At 38.9% G+C, this 26,749-nt stretch overlaps 4 protein-coding genes across 4 annotated transcripts in view; 1 reads left to right on the plus strand and 3 right to left on the minus strand.

The window, feature by feature from the left end:
* slc25a23a (solute carrier family 25 member 23a) overlaps nt 1-6,256 on the minus strand; it is a 12,199-nt gene extending 5,943 nt beyond the window's left edge. Inside the window, exons 1-5 of the mRNA XM_037690207.1 lie at nt 6,183-6,256; nt 4,166-4,370; nt 1,704-1,827; nt 1,510-1,597; nt 74-185 (exon numbers count right to left, since the gene is read on the minus strand). Of these exons, the coding sequence (XP_037546135.1) occupies nt 74-185; nt 1,510-1,597; nt 1,704-1,827; nt 4,166-4,360 (519 nt within the window). The 5' untranslated portion in view covers nt 4,361-4,370; nt 6,183-6,256. The remainder of the gene's footprint in view (nt 1-73; nt 186-1,509; nt 1,598-1,703; nt 1,828-4,165; nt 4,371-6,182) is intronic.
* A 3,117-nt stretch (nt 6,257-9,373) lies between these two features.
* On the plus strand, nt 9,374-12,384 carry si:ch211-196h16.12 (regulator of G-protein signaling 5). The gene is made up of 5 exons (XM_037690208.1): nt 9,374-9,417; nt 9,492-9,548; nt 9,620-9,672; nt 11,976-12,139; nt 12,217-12,384. Exons 1-5 carry the CDS (start codon nt 9,374-9,376, stop codon nt 12,382-12,384), a joined length of 486 nt encoding a protein of 161 aa, XP_037546136.1.
* A 1,490-nt stretch (nt 12,385-13,874) lies between these two features.
* Nucleotides 13,875-15,262, minus strand: c16h19orf53 (chromosome 16 C19orf53 homolog). Its single transcript, XM_037690209.1, has 3 exons — nt 15,143-15,262; nt 14,579-14,634; nt 13,875-14,451 (listed from the first exon to the last, which is right to left on the minus strand). The coding sequence occupies exons 1-3, from the start codon at nt 15,231-15,233 to the stop codon at nt 14,305-14,307; spliced, it is 294 nt and encodes a 97-aa protein (XP_037546137.1). The 5' UTR covers nt 15,234-15,262; the 3' UTR covers nt 13,875-14,304.
* Nucleotides 15,263-17,859: 2,597 nt separating this feature from the next.
* Nucleotides 17,860-20,337, minus strand: LOC119422810. Its single transcript, XM_037690210.1, has 2 exons — nt 19,816-20,337; nt 17,860-19,065 (listed from the first exon to the last, which is right to left on the minus strand). Exons 1-2 carry the CDS (start codon nt 20,198-20,200, stop codon nt 18,017-18,019), a joined length of 1,434 nt encoding a protein of 477 aa, XP_037546138.1. The 5' UTR covers nt 20,201-20,337; the 3' UTR covers nt 17,860-18,016.
* Nucleotides 20,338-26,749: the final 6,412 nt, after the last annotated feature.

Here is a 26,749-nt window from a genome sequence, read left to right on the forward strand (position 1 = left end):
ATATATATATATATATATATATATATATATACATATATGTGTAAGTTATATGCTTCAACATGTGAGAACCTACAATTGAACGCTTCCAGTAGTGTGCCACGTCCTCCATGTTAGTGAGGGGGTTCAACAGGAAGTGGTCTCGCCACTCGTTCCAGTCGATTGTCATGTTACCGTCCTTATCCATACTGAACACAAAGAACATTAATTTACATGTTTAAATAAAAGATGCCGGCTCAGTTTTCTTCTCAACATGAAGAAATACTCTGAGTAACTGAAGGAGGGGCGCCTGGCTGCACTGGAAGTGCTACAGCTAGCTGCTGCTGCTAGTTACATTAGCAAATAAATATAGAAATGTATGTAAATAACTGTTATGTAAAACTGAAAGTGCTATGAAGGTTTATTTACCAACATTTTCAGGAATGACTATTCATTTTTTTTGTTAAGAATTGTTTTCAAGCAGCAGCAATCCACTTTGATCTCATCTGCACTCAAACTAGCCATCAGCTCATTGTTCCAGTCAGAATTAAACTGAACACAGGAACTAAACACTAAACACTACTTAACTAAACAAAAATCTATCTACAACAGGTAAGATATGAACTGTTCATGACCTCACGAAGCCTAAAAGTTTTGAACTATCCCTTTAAATTAGAAAGAGACTAGAACATTGTGTTTTCCGAAAAAATAAATAAATAAATAAGATAAAACCTAGCGTAAATGATGAGGCTGAAGAGGCTGAAACTGAGTTTTTAAAGCTAAAAGAAGCAGAACACTAGTTAAAAGCTAAAGTGAGTAAAACACTTGCTAAACATAATAAAAATCTAGCTAAATGTAGCAAATGGCTAACTAAAAGGTAGAAGTAGCAAAACAGTAGCTAGAAGCTAAAAGTAGCAAAGGGCCAGCAAAAAATAGTAAAAAGAACAATAAGCTAAAAATAGCTAAATGTTAGCTGAAAGCTAAAAGTAACAAAATGCTTGCTAAAACCTAAAAGTTACAAACGGTCAAAAGCAAAACATAGCAACACACTGACTCAAAGCAGCTGTACAAAACTAAAGCTAAAAGTAACAAAAGGGAAGCTAAAAGATAAAAAGTAGCATAGGAAAACAAAAATGGAAAAATTATCAAAGCTACAAAAACAAATTCATCTTCAGGACGAGCTGAACATTTTAATATATGGCTTGTTAAAATTCAATCCATAAGATAAATTGCATTTTTTATTTTATTTAAATAGATATATATATATATATATATATAAAAGGAGAACAACAGTGTGAATGCAGACGCAGCTTTCACACAATAGCATCTCTAAAACCAAAGGCTGGTGACACTGTTGCTATAAGACAGAAGCATTCAAAGCTCTCAGAAGCAGCTTTAAATGCCAAAGAAATAAAAATTAAATATATTTTATCTTCAGTAGAACTCAAAGCAACAAAGCTGCTGTCTAAAAGCGCTGACTGCGTTAACAGGGATACTCTTGTCCTGAAACAGAACTGTAGTGTGAAAACCAACCTTAGCAGAATCCTGTTGGCTTCCTCTAAGCTAATATTCACACCGATGGTGCGCAGGCAGTCTTGGATCTCTGCTGCATCTATTCGACCTGCAAACATCCAACAGCCACACACACACAGACAATACGACAAATATCTTTGTGCAGACGAACTTGATGAAATAACGGGCTCATTTATTATTCGGCGGACCCGTACCATCGTTGTTGCTGTCCAGATGGCGAAACATGAGTTTTAGTTCTTTTTCGTGGTTTTGGAGATACTGAATGAATTCCTCAAAGTCCAGCACTCCATCCTGGTTGGTGTCGCCGGCCTCCACAATCTGACAAACAAGGAGAGGCAGTGAAAAACCTGCGTTTAGCCTTTATTTATCTTTCAGTAAAATAAACTTCATCTGACTTATTTATTTTAATAAAAGCTTTAATTCCTTTAAGGAATGCATCTTTCATGTCAGACTTTTAGACTAAAATCATCTTGTGTTAATGACAAAACTGTGGCCATTTTGGCCAAAACCCCCCAAAAATAATGACAATTACGCGCAATATTGTGAGATATTATGCTTGAAGTACGTGTTGTGATTGACCCTCAGCTATTACTTAGCTTAATATCTATAAAATATAAAACACACACACACACACAGGCAAAAACATTTATACACTTATGAAAAGAGGCCAAGATTACAACAGAGATGAAGGCTGGCATTCTCAGCTTACAGGAGCTTCGACAAAAATAGACAACATGTTGCCCTCTACACACACACACACACACACACACACACACACACACACACACACACACACACACACTTGTACAGCCATAACTAATCTTATCCTATCATAAAGTCTTAAATTGATGAATGTGTTGGACCACGTAAAAAAAGATTTATTTAATGGATTCAGTTTTCAGGACAGCTTTTATTTCCTCCTAAATATGTGAAATAAAAAAACAGAAGAGGACTCAGACTGAGACACTTTCTATCCAAACCAACACTCATCAGACGGACTGAAAGGATCTACAGTCTGTTTTCACAAAGTAAAGCCGTGCTGCTCATGTTCTTGTCCGTTATACAAACAGTAAACATAAAGGTCCAAGGTCTAACAGAGGGGTGTGTGTGTGTGTGTGTGTGTGTGTGTGTGCGTGTGTGTGTGTGTGTGTCTATAGCTTTAAAAGAGTATCTCATAAACCGGTGGACGGATCTGAATGAAACTCTATGGGTGTAAATCTACAACATATTTACCTTTTGGACTAAAACCCATTCAAGATGTCCGCCACAGCTAAGCAGCCTTAGCAAACACAAACATGTCTCTAACTTCTAACATCACGCCCGACGGCACTGATAAGGTTTGACCCGACTGTCAGTTCTCATCATAAGAAGGTCTGAACTAAACGTTGATCGAGTTGTAACTGGACTGGAATGAACTGGACCAGTTTTCTGTTTTGTGTCCCGATATGACCACATGAATAAATTAACTGAACTGAATCAGTTATCGCTTCTTATAAGTAATATTTTGATTTTGTCTTGCTTTGCTCATACATTGTACACAATTCAGTTCAATTCAGTTTATTCCTATAGCTCCAAGTCACAACAGAAGTCGACTCAGAGCACTAACAGAAACATTCATTTATATAAATAACGTTAATGAGGTTAATTATCTGAGGAGCAGACTGCTTTGAATTTAACTCCATCGCAGACTCTCATCTTGAGCAAGCATGAAGGCGACAGTGGTAAGGAAAAACTCCCTCCCGATGAAGAAACCTTGAGCAGAACCAGGCTCAGGACAAGCGGCCATCTGCTTTGACCGGCTGGGTTTGAGAGGAACGGATACACAATGGCAGGTCGAGGATCATGTGTTAAGATAGAAATAATATCAAATGAAAACTATTCAATTTTAACAATTCATTTAAGGAAATTTGGTCAATTTGTCCTCCGTTAATCTAAGCTTAAGGCAGCATAACAAGCTAACCCTAACTATAGGATTTATCAAAAAGGAAAGTCTTAAAACTGGACCATGTGTCAGCCTCACGGACAGAAACTGGAAGTTGGTTCCACAAAAGAGGAGCCTGATAACTGGAAGATCTTCCTTCCATTCTGCTTTTGGAAACTCTAGGAACCACAAGTAAGCCTGCAGTCTGAGAAAGAAGTCCTCTGTTAGAAAAATATGGAACAATAAAGCGCTGTAATATAAGATGGAGCTAGGTTGTTGAGGGCTTTGTAGGTTAAGATTTTTAACTCAATTCTGGATTTGACAGGGAGCCAATGGAGAGAAGCTAAAACTGGAGAGATATGATCTCTCCCAGTAGCTCCAGTTAAGACTCTGGCAGCAGCATTTTGGATTAACTGAAGACTTTTTAAAGAAGTATTTGGACACCCAGATAAAAATAAAAATAAAGCCTCTATAAAATAAAATAGTTTAGTTTGGTGAGCGCCGACTGATTTTACTGCAGCTCTGTTCACTTTTATTTCCTTTTTTAACTTAATGATGTTCTCAAACGTGGACGTGGTAAAGATTTTTTTTTGTTTTTGCACTGTTAGACCAGACTCTAAAGCTTTCTAACATTTTAGTGCTTTAGTCTAAAACGATGAAAACATTTTCCGTATCACAAACTTTGCTGCTTTACAGCCAACAGCGGTGAGTATCTGAGGTGCTCTCACGTCTCACCCTCTCCAAGGAGCCCCTGGAGAGGCCTTGGGCCGCCAGCCCCGCCCGCAGCTCCAACATGTCAATGTGTCCATCTTTGTTGAGGTCCAGCTGATCGAAGAGCTCAGCCCAGTGCTTCTGTCTGTCCTGGTCCGGAACCGGAGCGTCGCTTTCCTGACACTGAGCCGGTGGAAACCAGGTCCGTCGTGGCGTCATGACTGGTCAGCTGATGGGACAAAGAGACACGGATTGTCCCAAAGATCATACAAATCTGCACACGAATGAAGCGAGCTTTTATAATGTGAAAAAGGTAAACAATGTTCTTGTTTGGTGCCTAAAAATACCCACAAGCTCTATTTATTTATTAATAATTTGGTTGGAAAGTCATAAAAAGTTAAAATGACTCAAACAAGCTACTTTTACCTGAACTTGTTGTGGTGCACTGAAAGCTCTTGCAGACAATTACCTGTTTTTATTTATTTTCCAGAGGTTTTTATTTAATTATTCTTTTGTGATCCGCTCCTGTTGCCTTTGTGCTACATTTCCTGTTCATATCAAAATGTTCTATTGTTATTAAAATAAATTATAAATTATTATTAAATTAAGGTGATGGTGCTTTGACTTTTGGTTTTTGAAAGTGTTATATTTGTCTTTAAGCCATCCTTTTACTTTTAGATAATGCTATGCATGTTTTAGCTGGTGTTTTGCTACTTTTAGCTAGAATTCTGCCACGTTTAGCATTTAGCTAGTGTGCTGTTTGTTTTAGCTTTATGCTTGTGTTCTGCTTGTTTTGGCTTATAGCTAAAATTCTTCTACTTTTAGATTTTAGCTAGTATTCTGCTTTTAGATTCTAGTTTGTGTACTGCTACTTTAAGCTTTGAGTTGATGTTCTGCACATTTTAGCCTTTAGCTAAAGTCCTATTTTTTAGCTTAGGCCTATAGCTAATGCTCTGCTACTTTTAGTTTTTACCTAGTGACCAGCTACATTTAGCTAGTGTTTTTACTTTTAGAGTTTAGCTTGCATTCTGCTACTGTTAGCTGATGTTCTGCTTGTTTAAGCTTGTAGCTAGAGTCCTTCTACATTTAGATTTTAGCTAGTGACCAACTACATTTAGCTGGTTTACTTTGAGTTTAGCTTGCATTTCGCTACTTTTAGCTAGTGTTCTGCTTGTTTTAGCTAGTCCTTATACTTTTAGCCTATATCTAGTGTTCGCTACTTTTAGATTTTAGCTAGTGACTAGCTACATTTAGCTAGTCCATCTACTTTTAGCTTATAGCCAATGTTCTGCTGCTTTTAGATTTTAGCTAGTGACAGCTAAATTTAGCAAGTCCTTTCTACTTTTAGCTTATAGCTAATGTTCTGCTATTTTTAGATTATAGTTAGTAATCATGCAGCTACATTTATCTCATGTTCTTCTACTTTTAGCTTATAGCTAGTGTTCTGCTACTTTTAGATTTTAGCTAGTGACCAGCTACATTTAGCTAGTCCTTCTACTTTTAGCTTATAGCTAATGTTCTGCTGCTTTCAGATGCTAGTGTCCGTGTAGCTACATTTAGCTCATGTTCTTTTAAGAGTTTAGCTTGCATTCTGCTGCTTTTAGATTTTAGCTAGTGACCAGCTACATTTAGCTAGTGTTCTTCTACTTTTAGCTGCTGTTCTGCTTGTTTTAGCTGACTGGTTTCAGCTCCTTCAGCTGATATCAGAGAATAAGCTTTTTTGTTGCAGAAATTCTACTCTTTGTTGTTTGACTCTTAATAAATTTGAAATCAGATTGAAGGTATATCTGTTGTTTGAATCCCACTGGTTTGATGAAAGCAGGGCAACTTTTATCACGTGGAAAAATACAACTCTTTCTGTGTACTTGTACTACCAGTGGTTGTAAATAAAGCAGGCTGGGTACATTTTGTTTGTAAAGCAGAAATGATAAAAGCAGGCAGCCTCCAGCAGCCAATAAAACTAATCTCGTGGCGCAGATTGCACCCTGATAATCTCATTTAATCTCGCACCGTTTCTGCAACGAGTCCACGTTTCACTCACGGTGTTTATCTGCGGACCGAGCCGCCCTCCATGTTCTGCAGAGGAGAAACCCAGCCGAACAGAACCCGTCCTACAACCAGAACCAAACGGACCGAGCGACTATAAACCTCCTCTCTGGATCCAGACCAGCGGCAGAACTGTCGGATTTCCTCCGAAGCAGGAAGCGACGGAACAGATGAGCAGCAGGAGCAGCCCCAGGAGCAGCAGGAGCAGCAGCAGGAGCAGCAGCAGCTGGTGGAGATCTGAGGAAGCAGTTCGGGTCCAAACAGCTGATCCTTCTTCTTCTACTCACTCCCGACATTAAAGACACATCCAGTAAAATAAAACCTGGACCTCTAAGGAGATTCCTGTTCGGTTTTATTCATGCAGACTGTAAATGTCTCGTTCTTTTGTTGTTGTTGTGTAAGGGCTGGACGACTCTCAGCTACTACCACATCAAACTGCTGATGTTGATCCTCTGAGGCGCCATCTTGACTTGAATTGACTAAAAGCTGATGATCAGCAGCTGGAGACATTATTATTATTATTAAATGATTATTTTCTGAATGCATCTTGGAAATCCAGACTGTTGGTTTGTGAGATTTTGCTGACAGTGTTCAGTAAGTCAATATAACAGAAACTTTTTTTAAAAGGCTTCTTGAACAGCCCATGATTCATTTGTGCAAGTTTCATTAAATTTGTCCAGGGGTTCATAAAGTATTTTATTAAACAAACACACAAATACAATAAAAAATGTAGCTTTTGTTTCCTGTTTGCTCATCAAACCGTCTCCTGTTTGGTTTTTCATTCTCGCTGCTGTGAAATTCAACGTGTGCAGAGTTTATTTCACACAAAGTTCTACAAGAACTTCCTCCTTGATTTAAATAATTGTTGTACAAAGTAGTCTTTTATGAGCTTTGAGGCAATTTGACCATTTTGAAATGTGCTCTCTAAAGCAGTGGTTCTCGAACTGGGGTCCCCGGACCCCCTGGGGTCCCTGGACCCCCCGGGGTCCGCAAGGCAATGCTTGGGGGTCCACAAATAAAAAAATTAAATAAATTACACCGGTATATATATTACGTAGATGACTGCCGTTATGATTCTGTTCAGTTTAATATAAACAGTTTTCTGTAATAATTTGAATACATATGTTCATTGTGTGAATAGGTAAAGTTTTAAAGTGGTTTTTGACACTGTTAATTTTATCAAAACTGTAATTGTTGGAAATTAAAATAAAAAAAATGTGTTAAGTGTCTTGAGTGGTGAAGGCTGCACAGAAGCCTGATGGAGTCAGCCTCCCCACCATCACAAAAAATATCTACACCTCCAGATACAGGAAGAGGGACACCTGCATCATGAAGGACCACACTCACCCAGCACACACACTTTTTGCCCCGCTCCACTCAGGCAGGAGATTAAGGAGCATTAAGTGAACCACTAGACTGAGGAACAGCTTCTACCCTGAGGCTGTTAAACTCATGAATCTCTAATCAGGATAATCACTGTGAAAAAAATCACATCATGTTGCTGCTGATCTGTTTCATGTTGCTGCTGATCTGTTTCATGTTGCTGCTGATCTGTTTCATGTTGCTGCTGATCTGTTTCATGTTGGTGTGTTCATTCGTACTCATCATGTTTGTGCTGCTGTTTGGTGTATTGTTTTTATACTATTAGTGCTTAGCGTATTTTTAGTTGCTGTTTTTCTTAGTTCATATCTTAGATCTTATTACTGTTTTATGTTACATTTTATAGTTGGATGTAACCGGGACCCTGTGTACATAATCACATTCCACCACATGCGGTGCGAATGACAATAAAGAAACTATGACTCTCTGAATAAAAAAATACCCCATGTTTAAACGTATAAAAATTATAACATTATTAAAGAACAGGTCTTAAGTATTTATGTTACACTAATATTTCCACTGCATTAAAGAGACAAATTGAAGAAAATTATTTAATAAACATGAGGGTTATGAGGGGGTCCCTGAAACTTTTTCTCCACAGTAAGGGGCCCATGAACCCAAAAAGTTTGAGAACCCATGATCTAAAGGGACTGCTGGGCATCAGAGGTCCCACTACGGGAGGCTCTTGACCAACCACAGCATGAAAAGGGCAATGAATCATGAATAAAAATGGGTACAAAAAAATTAAAAGATCTGAAACGGATGCAGATGGATCAAAACAAACTCTAAACAGCATCTATAACACATCTATAACACATCTATAACGCACAAAAAAACTGTTTAAAAGGAGGGAAGCTGACGCAGATGGGCAAAATCCACTACAGAGATACAGGATACATAAAATAAATTAAAAAATACTAATTGATTGTGGTTAAAATACACAAAATAATTAGGAAAAGAGAACTCAAATGGTAAAAATGAAATCTCAAAGAACTGAAGACAAACGTCAGGAGATCTAACTATGAAAAAGAAACCCTGCCATGCCAGCAAAGGACGATGCATTTCTCAGGTTCTGCCAACTCTTGACTGGATCTTTGCTTTTTGTTTGGAACTTGACTTCCAGACACTGTTCATCTGCAGGTGATGGGTTTATTTTAGGTCTGACACTTCTTCTTTTGGCCATTTTCCCCAAAAGTTGTTAAGCAAATCCTACAATCAGGATACAAGTACTGGACAGAAAATGAGTGAAAAAGCAACCGAAGTCTAAAATAAAACAACCTTGAACGACCTTCAGAAAGCAAGGAGTACAGATCAAGAACCCTTTTTAAAAAGTCAAACTTTTTGAAAGCAAAATACAAAAATAGGCTTTTTATAAAGATCTATACATATTGTTGACTCCAGTTATATAATCATTGTCGTGTCCTGTTTCAGGTATAAGTGTCCAGAGACGAGTGATGTAGCCCCTCCACCTGCTCCTCCATCATCACCTCCACATGCAGCTGCAGGTTTAGGCTTTCAGGACTGCCAGTGTACCCTGACCGAGCTCAAACAACGTCCTCTTTATCGGATTTTCTCTGAGTTTACACGGACTTGCTTTGCATCCCTCGCCGACAGGCCCACGTGTCCTGGGAACACGTACACATTTAAAAAAAGGCTGTTTAGCTGCAGATTGACAGGTGAGATAATGCACACAGGTGCTTATAAGAGCGGCACATTTTCACTTGGGAGGCGGACCGATACTAGTTGTCTCCGAAAGCAAAGAGCCAGCTCCGTTTCTTAACATCTGCTCTGTTGAAGTTTAAAAAAATGTGCAAAGGTCTTTCCTCCCTGCCTTCCTCCTGTCTGGAGAAGTAAGTAAATCCTGCTTTGTGTGAAAATCTACTTCCCTTTTCCACACAGAGAATTCAAAATGCTCTTGTTTCAGGGCGAAGGGGATGAGAGTGAAGCTCAGCCACCTGGCTGAGATCCACCACAAGCAAAAGTACCGAACTCTGAGATTTTAATGAACCGGAGGAACCAAACTGCATGTTCATCATTTCTGTTTCTTCTCAGGGTGCAAGATGGAAAAGTTCTCCAGGACCTCGAAGCTCTGCTAAACAACAAAAGTAAGACGTTTACTTCCTTCTTGCAACATTTTCAACTTCTGTTCTTTAGGTCTACAGCCCAAACAATGGAAGTTTTGGATGTAAGATCAATAAAAATCTTAAATATGAAAGGGAAACAACTTCACCTGCTGAAGTGATATTTTCCCAACATCTCAATGAAGATTAAATCAAACAACCTGTGTTTTATTCACCTATTTGGGTTCTGGTGAACATTATTAGTAGGGATGCACGATATTGGATTTTTGGCCGATAACCGATACCGATGTTAAATACAGATGCCAAAAAGAGGACTGAAAATGATGTAACACTTCAACTTATATTATGTTTAATGTCCAACTTATTCGTGGCGTTCACTCTCTCAAACACAATGACATCACTCGAACAGTGCAAATTTGTAAATTGTCACAAATCTAAACTCAACGTGTTCACAAGCGACAAGTGAAAAGTGCATAAGTAGTAGTGCATTTGGACTTCTTCCTCTCCGCTGTGATCAGAGCAGGTAGGAGCGCGTGACGTCATCACGTTGTGCTGGCGCTGCAGGCATCCTTGTCACTGGGTTGTCAACAAAACCAGCATCTTTTATATTGGTGAGGTATTTTGATGGAATGGCTGATATTTAACTTTATAACATCGGCTGATACCGATACCATGCCGATAATATCGTCCATCCCTAACTATTAATACTCCTGGGTATTGTAGTCTTGGTAGTTTTAAACAAACGCACCTGCACGACGTTGTTTTGTTCGTTTTGCTTCTTGTTCAAGGAGCTTGTTCAAATCAACTGAAAGTTGAAGCATTTAGATTGTAGCGGGACATTTTTGTTGTCGGTTAAAATGTTTTAGGTAATCATTTTATTAGTTTGAAACGTAACTGATGGGGGTGGCACGGTGGAGCAGTGGTAAGCGCTGTTGCCTCACAGCAATAATTTTGTTGCTTACACGGATGTCACAAATGAAGAAAATAGTGCATTTCTTGTTAATTAATTCCAGACACGTCTGGTGATGACGGCAAACTTAGCACATTATAGACTTTTTTCTCTTTGGCTTTTAACTCGGCTTGAAATGTTTTTTTTTTTTTACCGTTTTTAATTTATTTGTTTTATTGTTTTTACTGTTTGCTGTTTTATGATTAACAGTTCATTATTTTTATGGTTTCAGTTGATTTTATGGTTTTTATATTTGCATGTATGTACTGGTGTACAGCACTTTGGCCAGCAGTGTTTCTTTAAAGTGCTTTATAAATAAAGTTGTATTGTAATGAACTGGTCTAATGAACTGGTCTAATGAAGAAAATTTAGTCCATTAATGCTACGACACTGGATATTACAAAGGACCATGCACATAAAACCTAATTATTTAACGTAAATGATTAAAGTATGCACATTTCTGGTTATAGTTAGGGTTGTTGTTAGCAGCATCAAAGGGTGAGGCAGTGATATTTGGACAGGTATAATATTAAAGCCTGTTTTTAGTCCAGGAATTTTTTTTAAAAAGGGTACAGGAAAAAGCAGAAGTGTATTTCATTGACTCAAAGTAGTATTTTACATTATTACATTAAACCCTGATGATTAAAGTCAAAGCTTAAGTATAAAATTAGAGCCCAAAAGCTATCCATCAACCAGTACATAAAACTCGCTTATCCTTAAATTGGTTTTATGTATTTTATATTCTTCATGGACTTTATATTTCAGTTTATGTCTGTTGGTCTTTGCAGTTTGTTTGTACACAATTTTATCTGTTTCTTGCTGTAAAGTGTCATTGGGTGTCCTGAAAGGTGCTTCTTAAATAAAAGGATTATTACTATTATTATTATAAAGCTGGAATAAAACAATTTAGATGCATATATACATCCAGTATAAGTCTGTGACTGCAGCTAAAACTAAAACGGTTGAAAAAAATGCCTTAAAACAATAAAATGGAACGGCACAACTCCTAAAATATAAGTTCAGAAAAATTGTTTTCAGTTATTTTTTTCCTCCAGAAAATCCAAGATTCTATTGATTTTTCCAAAAGAACAAGAAAACATCCACAAATCAAAAAAAAAAAAAAAAATCATCTGTCACTTCACTGCAACAGTGTGATCACTAGTTTATCTTCCAAAAACATGTTTTTAGGAAGTAATCATCTGAAAAGTGACTGAAATGTTTTAGGTCCTAAATTTTAAATTAAATAAATACAAATATCCAGACAGCAGGTTTGAAATGTCAACAGGTTGAACTCATTTTAAAAGTATTTGGAAGATCTCTCACCCATCAGAGCTGCGTTGCTGACGTCCTCTGGTCTGGCTCGTATTTGTGCTCTCAGTTGGTCTTCAAGCGTTTCGAGGCTTCCTGCGCTCAGAGTTCAGCGAGGAGAACCTCGAGTTCTGGCTGGCCTGCGAGGACTACAGGGTTTCCTCTTCGAACCTGCAGAAGATCAAGGCCGGCAGCATCTACAGCCAGTTCATCAACCCTGACGCCCCGCTGGAGGTCGGTGCAGAAATGAAGAAACCTTCAGTAAATAAAGTTGCAGCGCTTGTTTTGATCGTCACATTTTCTCGCTGTAGGTGAACCTGGACGCCGAGACCCGCGAGGCTCTGCTGAGTGTCACGGACTCTCCGTGCGCAGACACTTTTGACGAAGCCCAGCAGAGGATCTACAGTCTGATGGCCAAAGATTCCTTCCCTCGGTTTCTGCGCTCTCATCACTGCGTGGAGGCCATCAAAGCTTTATAAACACTCTTGTTAGTAAAGGCCTGCTATGGAAACAAATACTAATTCATCTGCTCAGTTTGGCGTGTTCATTTGTATTTCAGGACTTAATTTAATATCGTTTAATCTTTTTAACAGTAAAATAGTCCTGGATTCATGTGTGGTCTACTGCATGTTTATTACAGGACAGTAACACAGATTTACGACACTTTATATTAATCACTCTGATCTGCTCAATTACAATTAACTGAAAATGTCACGTTGAACAGAATAAACCCTGAAAATGCATTTTTATCATTTAAAAAGGCAGCTTTAACATTTTTAACTAATTCAAAGTCAGTCAGTCCTGCTCAGTTTCTTTTAATGGTGTTAGTAAAATGTCAGTAGCAGCAGGTTGAGAGTGTTGCCATGGTAACACTCACGTCACTGATGCTCAGATTTAAAGTGAAGAAATCAAACACAGGAGAAATAATTGGGATTACGAACTAAAAACGCTACGAAGTTTCACAAAGCATTTTTAAAATATTTGTTCATATTAATTACAGTAATTGTTGTTTCAACCATAAACGTAAGAAATTCTCATGCTAAAGATGTTTAGTTCAGACTTTAAATAACTTCTACGGTGGCACAGTCGCGCAGTGGTTAGACCTGTCGCTTCACAGTGAGAAGGTCGCAGGATTGAATCTCGGCCTGCAACCTTCCTGGGTGGAGTTTGCATGTTCTCACTGTGCACATGTGGGTTTTCTCCGGTGTCCACCCACAGACCCAAACCCTGCACGTTAGGCTGATTGGTAACTCTACATTGTCCCTAGATGCGACTGAATGGTTGCTCGTCTCGTTTGTCTCCATGTGTCCCTGTGATGTGGAGACCTGTCCAGTGTCCCTCGTCTCTAACACAGTGACTGATGGAGATGGGCGACCCGGAAAGGAGGTGAAGCGGGTAAAGAAAGTGAATGGACGACACGATTTCTAGTCTACATCAAAATTACAATATAAATATAAAATTCTCAAAATAAGCTTTAATGTGAAAGCTCTGCAGTAAAATAAATAAATCAATCAACGTGTGCGCTGAATGAAAATTAGTCCCATTCATCAAAAATGAATAATTCCTTAAAAGACAAAAATACATCGTTCAGTGTGTAAATGATGGACAGACTTCTTTATTTTCTGCACTTCCAGGTAAGATTTTTCCCACGTTGACAAAATATGAAGTCAGTTTCATTAAAACAGTCATCTACAAAATCTGGAACAGTTATTATTTGTCATTGTCTTCTCAGGGGTGTCAAACTCACTTACAAAAGGGGGCCAAAATTAAAATCTTTTGTCAAACTAAGGGTCAATTTCAGAAACGACATTAACTCAAATCAGATACCGAACATATATTCTTGGTCACAGTTCCTCAACAAGTTTGATTGGTCTCATTTGATCTTCTCTGTTGTGCTTTCAACACCATAATCAAAGATTACTGAAAAAAATTCAAAGGATAAAAGTATTTTACGTTTCACATATCATCTTGGGGGCCAGAGAAGATGTCAACGAGGGCCACATTTGGCCCCCGGGCCTTGAGTTTGACACGTGTGCTTTAAATAATCTCATTTTATGTTAGAATTCAAGTAGGACCCTGAAGGTTTCTCACAGTCAGACTGGGAAAAATATAATTTACAAAGATGGTTTATACAAGAAAAATTCTTATATTTGCCCAGTTCCTTCTTGACTTTATTTACTTTGATAATTCTCATAAAACTGACAGGATGACGCAATCATATTCAAGCTGAAATGACAAACTGACATGTCATATCAAAATGTGGCAACTAGGATCAACTTCATCTTCGTACTAATTAGATATTCTTGTTCTGACCTCGGTGGAGGTTCATGTAATGTCCATAACAGTTAGTTACAACCTGGTTAGGTTATGGTTTGCAGTCGATGCTGTGGTAACTGGTCCTATTTAGAGCTGGTTCCAGGACGAGCAGCTCCTGGGTTTCCTTTCCTCTCTGCTCCTTTGACCACAGACAGCGGCTTATGGAGAGAGGAGCTGGCCTTTTGGGTCACCTCCTGCTCAATCTTGTTCCTGATTGCAACATCAAGACCCTTTGGGGAACAACAAAGTTAAGAGTTTTAATAAACTAGTCAGACTCACCGATAAAGTCCTCTGAATATATACAACAAGTCAAAACAAACTACCGGTGCATATTGAACACGTCATTTTAAACCTCACCTTTTTGAGCTTCTGCTGCTGAACCACTTTAGCTTTTTTGGGTGCGATGATCCTTCCTTTACAAAATAAAAACAAGATTATAATAAAGCATCGACACAGGCAGTCCGAACTGTGACAAGACAATGTTTTAATAAAATCACTTTTTTAAAATTTTATTTCATTTAACATTTATTTCACCAGGAAAATCCCACTGAGATTAAAATAATAGTAATAACAGTAATAGCTTCTCATCTAAAATTGAGTTTTTCTCACTGGTGGCAGCAAGAAATGTCTCCAACACTAAAAAATAAAGTTCAACTTTAGCACCAGTAAGTGTATAATACCTAAGCTCAAGTACATGCTACATTTTAAAGTTAATGTAAATTAAACAGCTGCAAAATTTTACTATTAAGACTGCGATCACAGGCTAACTTCAACTTTAGAACCAAAATGAACTTTATTAGTTGTAAACAAGACAACGTGCTTAGATTTAGACACGTTTGGGCTGAGAAGTGTGAAATGACTCGATATCAACTGTATTTTTTTTACCATATTTTTTTTAATGGTATAACATTATACGTTTACCTCCCTTCTTTGGTCCTTTCTGTTTGTTTTGTTGGGGTTTTTTGTTGCCTCCAGGACGCTGAGCATTAAATTTCTTCTTTCCTTGCGCCATTTTGAACTGAACGTTCTTCTTCGTTTTGTGGCGGCGGTTAATAAACCAACTGCTCTGCGCCTTACCGCCCCCTGCTGGACAAGACTGGAACCAGGACGTTGATTAGAGCGATGGCTGGCTGGCTCATACAGTTATCCACCTTATTCCGGATTTGGCGCCACTACCCATAATTCATAGCGGAAGCCGGTTGTTTACTTCCGCCCGCGATCCCGCGCTGTTGTTTACGTTTGTGGGTTAACACACTTGCTAGCAATTTAATGTTTTTGACACAAAAGTTTCCTTTACCTGAAGTAAATGGCAGCACATCAGAGGTGGATACATTGCAAGGATGTTTTAAAAAGCTGCGAAGATAAGTCGTTAACTGTGTCTCACCCATCATTTCTCACGGACTGGGTAGATGATATGAAATCATGGCCCGGAATTACCTACATCGATATTATTAATTACCTTGTTTTTTCTGAAGGCGTCGATGGCGAGGAATTGCGGAATTATAAAAGCACAGAGGCGTATAATTACCTCCACAGCAACAAAATAGATACAGTTTTGCTCAAGAAACAAGGCGACTTTATCTTTCTGAAAGCAGCTGTTGAGCCGAGCCAGAGCGTTGGTCAAGCTAAACACTTAGCATGGGTCATGCTCAGAGAAAGTGGAGTGGTAGAAACGGTCGGCTGTTCCTGTATCGCCGGATTGGGAAAATCATGCAGTCATGCGGCAGCTATTCTGTGGAAGGTATATCACTTATCTGGATATCAGAATATTTACATCACTGAATCAGAATCACTGAACTGGGCGAAAGCTGTGAGCTTCCTGTCTGCCTGTGTTTACATGTGGAAGCCAGAGCATTGTGCAGCCTGTGATCTACTGTCACAAAAAATTAAACATTAAAAAGGCTGTACAGTATTTTTATATTATTTGTTTTTAAAAAAGTACAGACTGGATGCAAGGCAACCTAACATTTACAGAAAAGGAAAAAATAAATGACAACAGCAGGGATGTAAATAACTTGTTTCATTTTATTAGGAGCAGTGATAGCTGAAGTCTGTTAAATTGTTACAGGTCCAGAATGCTGTGATCAGTGGAAAGACGGGGCTAGCATGTACAGATGAGCAGCGCAGGTGGAATGCTGGGACAGCAAAGAATCTTCAACCCAAACGTCTAAGCATGATAAACTTCAGACACCACAAGGCAGAGCAGCAGTATAACATCAACTCAAGGGCTGCAGTCACACAATCACTCCCAAACACGCCACATCATCATACACACCAAGACTTCAAAGACAGTGTTAGCAAAGCGCCAATGAAGCCACTGTTTCTCCTCAAGAACACATTAATTGGAAAGTGTTACAATGCCTCACCATCAGCAGAACCTCACTGCAACAGCACAATTGATCAGCAATTTTTTCTGCCACACCAAGCACACAGTGGTGATCTTAGCTGTAATCCATGCAGGGCATTCTATCTGGCATATATTCAAGTTTCTGAACAGCAAGCATCACAATTACAAGAAAAAACTAAAGAACAAAGTGCATCAGATTTGTGGCACAACTGTAGAAAAATCAGACTCACAGCAAGCACTGCAAAAAAAGTTCCAGTTCGTGCTACCACAAAAAATGACAAGTTTTTATCGGAGCACCTGTACCCCTCCTTTCGTGGTAATTATGACACAAACTACGGTAAAGAAAATGAGATCAGAGCTTGTGATCAACTGACAGAACAGGGTGTGAACATCATTCACGTGGGTACTGTTGTCAGCATCCAGGAGCCATGGCTCTCTGCTAGTCCTGATGGGGTCATTGATTCAGATGTGCTGCTAGAAATTAAATGTCCTGTACAAACCCATCCTTCGCTCACTGAGCAGCTTACCCAGAAGTGCAGCGACATCAAATTGGTAGATGGAGAGCTGCAGCTGCATAAAACAGGAAGCAGAGGCTATTACATGCAAGTGCAGCTTACAATGTTTTGCACACGTCTAAAGACTGCAACACTTGTGATCTGGACACCAAGTGAGCATGTTTCATTTACAGTGCAATATGATGAGGCATTTGTTAAAGAAAAAGTAGACCGCTTGAGAGGCTTTTACTTCTCATGTTTCTTGCCTCGGCTTGTAGAAGAGTATGTTGCAGGACGGTTTAAGTTAAATGACAGATACTTGAAGATAATGGGCAAGCTGTAATGTACATTGGCCCTTAAGGACAACTATGAATTTGACAGCCAGACATCAATATAGTCAGAGTTCAAGTCTGTGTTGTGAATGAAAGCAGACATTTAATAGAAAATTTGTTGAATATTTCACAAGTAAAATGTACAAAATTTAAACACATGCTGGGCAATTAATAACAAATTGAAGTTGATGACAAAGTAGTTATCTATTTTTTGCAATCTTCCAAGACAAGACAATATGTACATTGTTGTTTTGAGAAAATCATTTGTTGCCATTTGAAGAAACTGTTATATTGTGGTTGAATAAAAAAAAGAATCATTGTTCAGTTGATTGCATCATATGTACACTATTAAGTAAGCTTTTCAACAAAAACATTCATGATGTGGAGAATATATAAAATATATAAAAATATATAATAATATATAAAAAAGGGAAACCTAGAAATTATTTACTCCCTATCTAAAAAAGCTAAGTCTGGTCCTCTGAACATTCAAAAAAAGCAAAACAAACCAAAGCATTTTTTTGAATGTGTAGAGGACCGGACTTGGCTTTTTTAGATTTTTCTACCTGGATTTTTGAGTATGCATCAGGGTATTTCCTCCCTACATATCTGTACATTAAAATTATTCTGTGTCACGGATGAGATCCTTTCTCAAATTGACTAGAGCAGCACATATCCTCAAAATCTTGTCTATTTTAGGAGCCATGTTTATGGGAACAGTTTGAGATAAAATTTTGTAAACTTTCAGACGTCGGATTGCTCTTTCAACATGAATTCTAACATTTGCAATCCGACGCGTGCATGTTACCTGTTCCTCAGTTAGCTGTCCCTTTTTTTTTGTGAAAGCAGGAATTACTAATCTAACTTTTCTCTCAAAAAGCAACTCTTTTATTGTAAAACCTCTATCTGCCATGACTTCATCACCAGGTTTCAGGTAGTTTAATATTCCAGAGTCCATTGTGATAAATTTGTCACTACATCGACCGCCATATGCCGCAGACACAAACATGATTAGTCCACATGGTGCAACAGCTACCAAATATTTGACTGTGTTGTGTGAATAATAGTGGCTGTATGATTCACCTCTTGAGCCCAGATTTTTGGGTTTCTGCAACAGGCTCTCACTGCAGTCTATTATGCATGTAGTATTCGGAAAGTTCTTCTTGAAGGCTGCAGGCATAGTAGCTTGAATAGTTTCTTTTGCCAGCCACGGAATTAATGGTCGGAAATATTCCTCCAGTCTGTCTAACCAGTATGAAATGATCTTGCTAGCCATGCTCTGTGATATATTAAACTGGCGGCTTAGGTCACCCATTACACGATTAGTCTTTATTTTCATAAGTGTTATAAGGACTTGATCTTGTACAGGCATTGTAAATTCATTGTTGTCATCTCCTTCCAGTGCTGACACAAGAGTGTTAAATGTTTCTAACGCTATACCAGTGTACAGCAAAGCGTCTGCGTCATTTTGTAGAAGAAAAAATGCAACTTCATCACACTGAGTCGTCTTGTCCTGGACATCTTTTCTGCCAGACGTGTTGCAGTATTGATGATGATCTTTTAGCGAAGGGTCCTCCCACTGTGTGTGGACTGAGTGCAGATGTGGCCCAGGAGGTTGTGTGGAGACGCTAGCCAGGTCTGGGATGACTGACGGTGAATCTACGGTGCACTCTGAGTAACACAAAAATACAAAATCAAATCAGCGTAACACAACCTGTCAAGTGTCACTTACCTTATTACGTTTTAGGAAGGAAATTTGTAATTCCACACTCGTACACACATGATACATCTTAAATGTCAATAGTGCTGTTTTAGTGGGGCTTTAGCCCCCTTAAATTTTCCTAAGCCCCATCAAATTATGCTATAATATCAAAATATTGTGATTAGATTTTAGTTTTTCATCCTTAAAAAAATCAGTTGGAGCTAGGTTGCATTTAAGCTTTTTCTTTAAAGAGTTTAAAAGAAGTTTTTTTTTCAGCTGTGTCTGTTTCAAATAACCTGCCTCTAATAACTCAACATATTCTTTATTAACAAAATCCCCAGACTTTTACAGCCCTGGGGGGCTGAATTTTACCAGGTTGCTAAATAAAAAGCTATTCTCGGACAGTTACATGAAATCATATACATCTCTGCTAGCATGCTACTGATGTTAATTACTAACCACTTTGTCTTTAAGATTTGGATTTGGCTGCCAATCAAGTACTTTCTCTTAGTGATAAAGTATTTTGGAATTAAATTAATAATACACTAACATCCACAATAACACTGCAACCAGCTAGCGCTGATGCTAACACCATCCACAGTATAGTAATTATAACATTACAATTATAACATTAATAATAATATAATTCAGTAAAAGATAAGAGCTAAGCATGATTAAAATGTGAAGCGGGGACAAATCACATTTTCAATTTCACTCACCGGGAACAGATTCGGCCGTTTTGTCGATGTTGCTGGAAGCTGTCTGGCTCACAGTGGTCCGGATGAGCTGCCTTCTTTTCTTTGGTGGGGCCCGGTCATAGCCCAGATAGAGCTCCGGGTCGGGGTGAAGCTCTGTGGGCTTTTTATCAATAAAATGAAAGGAGCAAACATAAACTCTCTTCGGGGGGTATTTGAGTTTTAAAGCTGCCAGCCACGCTCGTTTTCGATCCTCCTTCCTCGGCATGGAGTGCAGTTCGTAACGCGCTGGGCACACACAGGCCTTTCGAAGTTGTTGATGTGCAAAACAATACGTTTCTAGCTCGTCTTTCAGTTTTCTGGAGCTGTTGTGACAGCCAACAACAGCACAAGTTGAACCCGAACTCATATTAGAATTGTTTAAGCCTCCTGCTACAGCACAAATTACTAGAATTTGTCATTAGCAAAAGTGCCTGTCATTAGCAAAAGTGCCTCTCGCTTTAGCTCACCGGAAGTATAAAACCGGGAAGGGGCGGTACCTGTCTGTCATGGCAGCCCACATACGCTCTTGCAGAATAAGGTGGCTAGCCTCTTTCCTAAATTTTAACTGACAACCAGTGGTTAATTTGAACCGGATCCTACCGGAACACGACCAGGGAACCCTCCCATTTCGTTAAATGTCAAAGAGACAGTCCAATTTACTTTAATAATAAAAAAAAATATGGATAGATGAACTGGGGCAGCACGGTGGTGCAACTGGTAGAGCCGCTGCCTCTCAGCGAGCAGGTCCTTGGTTCAAACCCCAGTCCAGGGGCCTTTCTGGGTGGAGTTTGCATGTTCTCTCCGTGCATGCGTGGGTTTTCTCCTGGTGCTCCAGTTTCCTCCCACAGACCAAAAACATGCATGTTAGACTGATTGGTGACTCTAAATTGTCCCTAGGTGTGAATGACAGAGTGAATGGTTGTTTGTCTCGTTTGTCTCTATGTGGCCCTGTGATGGACTTGTGACCCGCCCCTCGCACAGTGATTGCTGGACATGGGCACCAGCGACCCCCGTGACCCAAAATGGAACAAGCGGGTAAAGATAATGGATGGATGGATGGACTGTCCTTAGTTGGACAGAGAATGCGTCAGGTGCGTCAAACGGTGCCATGAGAATTGGAGCCAGTGTTGCCAGATAGAGTCGAGGTTTTCCAGCCCAAAAAATCCGTTAAAAACCACTCCCATCACACAAAAACCCGCCCAATCAATCTATCTAAATCTATCTCTAGCTATCTATATCTAAATCTATATCTATATATATATATACACAGACCCTTTTCCAAAAAAATTGAGTATGATGGAAAAGTTGTTTAACTTCCATAATTCCATTCAAAAGTTAATCTTTAATAGATGATAGATTGAACCAAACTGAAGCAATTTGGTATGGTATGGTATAAAGTTTATTCATTAAAAAAAGTACAAAACAATTCCATAACAATATAAAAAAAGATACAAAAGATTTAAAATGAAAGGCAGAAGAAAGAAGAAAAAATCTTATTATATCTGCCCCTTTTTTTCAAACAATTATTTCAATCATAATAATTTTCAAGTAACAGAACAATTAAAAATTTAATGACACCTGGGGAAACCTGTTCAGGTGCTTTGAGTTTAGTAGATGGTTAGTGTGTCACACTTGGTTTAAAACATTCATGCCCTGGAAAATTTGGGCCGATTTCTCCACAGTATTCTAATTTTTTGAATTCCTGTTTTCGTAGGTTTCATGAGCTTGAAGCCCAAATTATGTAAAAATAAACAAATACTTGAAATATTTTAAATTGTGGGCCCTGAATCTATCATCTACTAAAGATGAACTTTTGGAATGGAATTATTAAAGTTAAACAACTTCTCTATGATATTCTAATTTTTTGGAGAGTTGTAAACGAGAGTTGTATAGAGTTTAAGCTGTTCTGTACACAGATATGAGCTAAAATTCCTCCAAGAAGTGCAGGACTGATCAACAGTTACCAGAAACATTTGGTTGAAGTTACTGCTGCATAGACGGGGTCACACCAGGTACTGAAAGCAAAGGTTCACATACTTTTACCACTCACAAATATGTAATATTGGATAATTTTCCTCAATGAATAAATGACCAAGTATAATATTTCTGTCTTGTTTGTTTAATTGGGTTCCCTTTATCTACTTTTAGGACTTGTGTAAAAATCTGCTCATGTTTTAGGTCATATTTATGCAGAAATATAAAAAAATAAGGCTTCACAAACTTTCAAGCACCACTGCATCGAAGTGCTTTTAATTACAATACTGTACAATAAAAACAGTACATAGAAAATGTAATCAGAGATTAAAAGAAAACTAACCAAAAGCTCGTCTTAGTAGACAAAACAAAAAAATATAAACTTCAGCTGCTTTTTATAATAGTCCCATCAGCCCATTGTATAAACATCTGGAGGTAACGCCACAGGCGCAATCCCACCTGGTGTAAATCTGCTCTGAAGAACTACTACGGTAATTGTTACTTATTACGATACCCAAGTTCAAGATAAAGGTAAAAGTACAAATATAGAATGTAACCAGTAAAGAAACTAAAACAGGAGTCAGACGTTATTTCATTGTGGTTTTATTTATTTTTTTACTGTATTGATGTGAAAGAAAAATCTTTATCCATGACTGCACTTTACAGCGTAATATTCATATATGTGTGTATATTTATATTTATAAAAAAAGAATCCAGTTTTGAATCATGTCCACGTTACAAAGTCAAACAGATCAAGTGATTATCAGTAACGACAATGAAAAACTTGCACGTAAAGAGGCCACCCGAACAACACCACGGTAATCATCGTTTCATGAAGCACCTGCTTTGAGTGAATAAAGTGGCAGCTCCAGATTTTGGCACCTTAAATAATCGCACAAATAATCTCAAGCTGGGGGTTTAGTGCGACACCCTTTTAAATACATTTTGCTTTGCTGCTACTTGGGCCAGCCTAACTACAACTGCTGCCACCAAACTGTGTCACTCTGGATTAAAAACACCGCCCCCCAAAAATTATGAAAACTTTAATCCAAGTTTTGCTTTTGTTCCCCCCCAGTTAATCTACCCAGCTGCAAACTGGCAGACCGAGCTGGATGGGTCTCTGGACTCAGTCGTCGGAGCAGGCAGACGGAGAGGTAGAGTATAAAGACGAGGATGCCTCCTCAGTGAGGTGTTCGAATGGCCAAGTCACTAAAACTCACAATGTTATTAAAAAAAAACTACCGTATACAGACAGTTCTAACTCTGATAGACAAACAAAAACCCCATAATCCTCTTTGAAACATAAAAAAACACAAGATGGCTGCAAAAGTTGCTACATATGTCTGAAGCATCAAGTAAAAATGCTCCAAAAATCTTTTTTTTTTGTCTCTGTACAAAAAAAGGTTAAAAACACACAAAAGTATTTTCTCACCTATGTGACCTAGCATTATTTTTGTGAGTGAAGGTTTAACGGGTGTAAGAATGAGGAGTATTTTTATTTTTTTTACAGTTTTTCCTCTGAACCTCACTGTGGTTCTGTGGAGTAGAAAATAAAAGAACTGGGTAATTAAATCAACAGAAACATTTACATTAATAATAATCAGGTCTGGAGTTTTCGCCTTACATTTTTTTTTCATATGCAATGGTTAAGTAAAACACTAAAACTCTGTACAAGTTTGAGTTACTACAGTTTCCCCGAGTTTTGAGCATCTAAACATCTCCGCAGCTCTCCAGCTGTCCAAATCACTAAATGAATTGTGTTGCTTTAAACTGGGCCGTGTGTTTTCTTGTTGAGTTTTCCTAATAAAAGTCTCCCCCTGGGTTACAAGAAACTAACAGACACTTGGAAGTAGAGTTGCATTCGGGCCCAAAAAAATACGACCCGACCCTCATTTCCGAACCCCACCCAACCCGACGAATTAACAGTAATTACAGGTCCGAACTCGAAAAAAACCCAGACATTTTTAATTAAGCTTTGACTGCTTATATAGTTAATAACTGTCGGCGGACGCGCGCGGCTAAGGGGGCAGAAGATCAGAGCTGAGGGGGCGTTTGTCCTTTCATGGCCGTCAAAGCGCATTAAATCCCTGCTTCTGCCTGCATTCTGCATTATTCAGACACGGACCCTGCTCTGACATGTTGGATATTTTGGGATCTCACCCGTTTGGGTCTTCGGCCGCGCGCATCCGCCGAGTGCAGCTGAGTCTTTTTAAAATGACACCACCACCTTCTAAAGGAAAGAACAAAGAGGTCTCATTTGTTTCAATGTCCTTCTTTACTTTAATTAACTGAACTATTTTTTTTTTTTCAAACCTTTTTCGAGGCCGGCCAGAGCGCGGTGAAATGGACGAGTGCGGCTGGTGATTGTATGGCAAGCCACGTTGCCATATAATTGGATTGTCAGCCGCGCACGACCGCCGACGCAATCAAAAGCCCGACACTGGCCAACACATTAAGCACATTATTATGGCCCGGCCCTAATCTGGGTCGGGCTCGGGTTAGAAATGACAGGTCTACTTGGAAGTATGTTAGATTGTCAAAATAAAAGTCCACAGATGTCAAATTATTGTCTCGATGACCTTTCAAACTAAAACAAACCCGCTGTTTTATATTAATACGGCATCAAGTGCGGCAGCACTGACCAAAGCAGCAAACATAAAAGTACCAAAAGGTTTAGGTTGGCAGACTTGAACTTGAGCTGTCAAAATAAAAGCCCACATCCTACATCACAGGAAACCAGCACAAACCTTTGTTATTTTTACATTAAAGTAACAAGATGAAAAAAATTATTTAAGTGATTATATGCGACTCTGTAGCCGTACTCCTGTTTGACACACCTGACAAGTTTGTGAAGACAGTCTGGAGCTCAAACGACTGCATAAAGCCGACTGACGCTTTGAGAAACGTTTTGTTACATGCGTTTGTCTTTTAGTCTCATGTGTCCCTCCTTGTCCCCTCTGTCCTGCTTGCAAACAGGAAAATAGATTTCAGTAAAACTACATTAGAGGATCAAAGACGTGGAAAATCTTTAAAGCAACTCTGTTAAAAAGAACAAAAAAAAACTATTTTGCATTGAAAATTGAGTTAAAATGTAAAAACACAAGCTGTTCAAGATGTCGAGGGTTAAATCCACAGACGAGAACATGAGAACTGGTTTGGTTTCATGATAGAAACCACAACATTTAGCTGCAAAAATAAAAGTTTAAACTCTAAGGACTGTACCAGGGACGTGGGCGGCCTGTCACATATTCACTCCTGAGACCGGACCGGATGTTTTCCAGACAGGTAGCGATATCCGGGATGTTTCTGGGAAGCCATTTCCTGTCCAGGTAACATCCAGACAAGTCTGCGTTTTTAATACATAACTGTCATGTGCTCTTAAAACTGTGGTTTGTCTAAAAATCTGGATTTTTTAACAACTTACGGGGAAATATAAGATCACATTTAGTTTGCAACTCGTAAGTATTTTGTTCGCCAGCTCATCTTCAAACCACCTAAAACTTCATTCTACCACACTGCACTCCAAATCCAGTAACGTTAAGTTTGATAATCCTGTCATTTCTTCAGGATAAATAAACAACAAATAACCAAAGAAAAATGTGTTTTGATACCTTTTTCGTGCTTAACTGCACGGCTCTGTTTCAATGCAGCCGTATGAAAGTTTCAGAATAAACGGAGTTAAAACTTACATGGAAGGATTAAAAACAGTCGCAGCACGTTCTGAACCAAGCAGAAAGGCAAGAAGTGAGTGAGTGTCCGACGCACCACAACAAGCTTGTCTGAGTGACATTTTACATTCAGATCGTTTATGTCGTCGTGATTTTCATAGATACCAAAACATGAAAATAATTCACCAACACCTCACCTTAAAGGAATAGTTCACACCCAAATAAAGCTAGTAAAGCCTGCCTTATTCTCTAATCAAAAACTGTTATTTGGATGAAAAAAAGTTTAGGTATTTAACATTTATTAGGAAGTTGAGTTAAAGTAATACTGGTAGATAGTAGCATAATTAATCTCCTTTTAGCTCGTTAACCCCTGAAGGAAATGTCTCTTTCTTTTGCCTTCGACGACGACAGTCGTCGCTCTCTCCCTCCTGCTTTTTTTGCTCTTGTCCCGTCAACCTCAGAGCCTCTCACATCTTCCGAATCAAAAATTATTATGGATTTGGTCAGCTGGTCCCTGAACGTAATTGATCAATTTTTTCCACCAGACAACAGGGTGCTGGAGAGCCCTCATGCCCCGAACGGACCCACGCAGCTGGGTATGTCATTGATTCCTGGGGCGAGTAGAAGATGACGTGCCTATCTGTGCTGTCTGTGGAGACCGCAGAAGATGTGTACATTATTGGCTTTATGACAACAGGGTTTCTGCTTTTTGGACTCATCGAATACCAAGGATATCGACAAATTAGGAAGATGTCTGCAGCAGTTTTGGCTGTGGTAAAGCTACCAGCCTTATGTGAAGGATTAATTCGTGCCTCGAGCTCCCAGACTCATATGCTTATCGAGCTCAATCGCAAGTTGAATGCGATTTCTGAGAATCGTAGGCCACTTGCGGCTCCTGGAACTCGCCAGCATGAAGAATTCAATCTTGGAGAATGTTAAATTGAGCACGGACCAGGCGGAATGTCCACCAATCTGGCTGTTTGGATTCACCATTGAGTGCAGCAGAACTTGAAGGTCCAGAGGCCCAAACACTTGTTGTTTATCTGAATTTGACCTCCCCGCTGGCCTCAGACAGACCAGCGTATCTCAAATTGTTCCTGGAGGATACATAAACTAGAAGCTTCTGCCTGCCCCCCATCCCAAGGACATCTGTACCTTATCAGAACCATGACGCTGATAGACACTGTACCATCTTATCAGAACTTTGGAACTTTCTGGAATGTTTATTAATAACTCACCGGCTTTGTCATCCTCTATGCATAAATGTATTATGA

Source organism: Nematolebias whitei, chromosome 16 (assembly GCF_014905685.2).
Source record: "Nematolebias whitei isolate Nwh7 chromosome 16, NemWhi1, whole genome shotgun sequence".
In the NCBI taxonomy this organism is placed as follows: domain Eukaryota; kingdom Metazoa; phylum Chordata; class Actinopteri; order Cyprinodontiformes; family Rivulidae; genus Nematolebias; species Nematolebias whitei.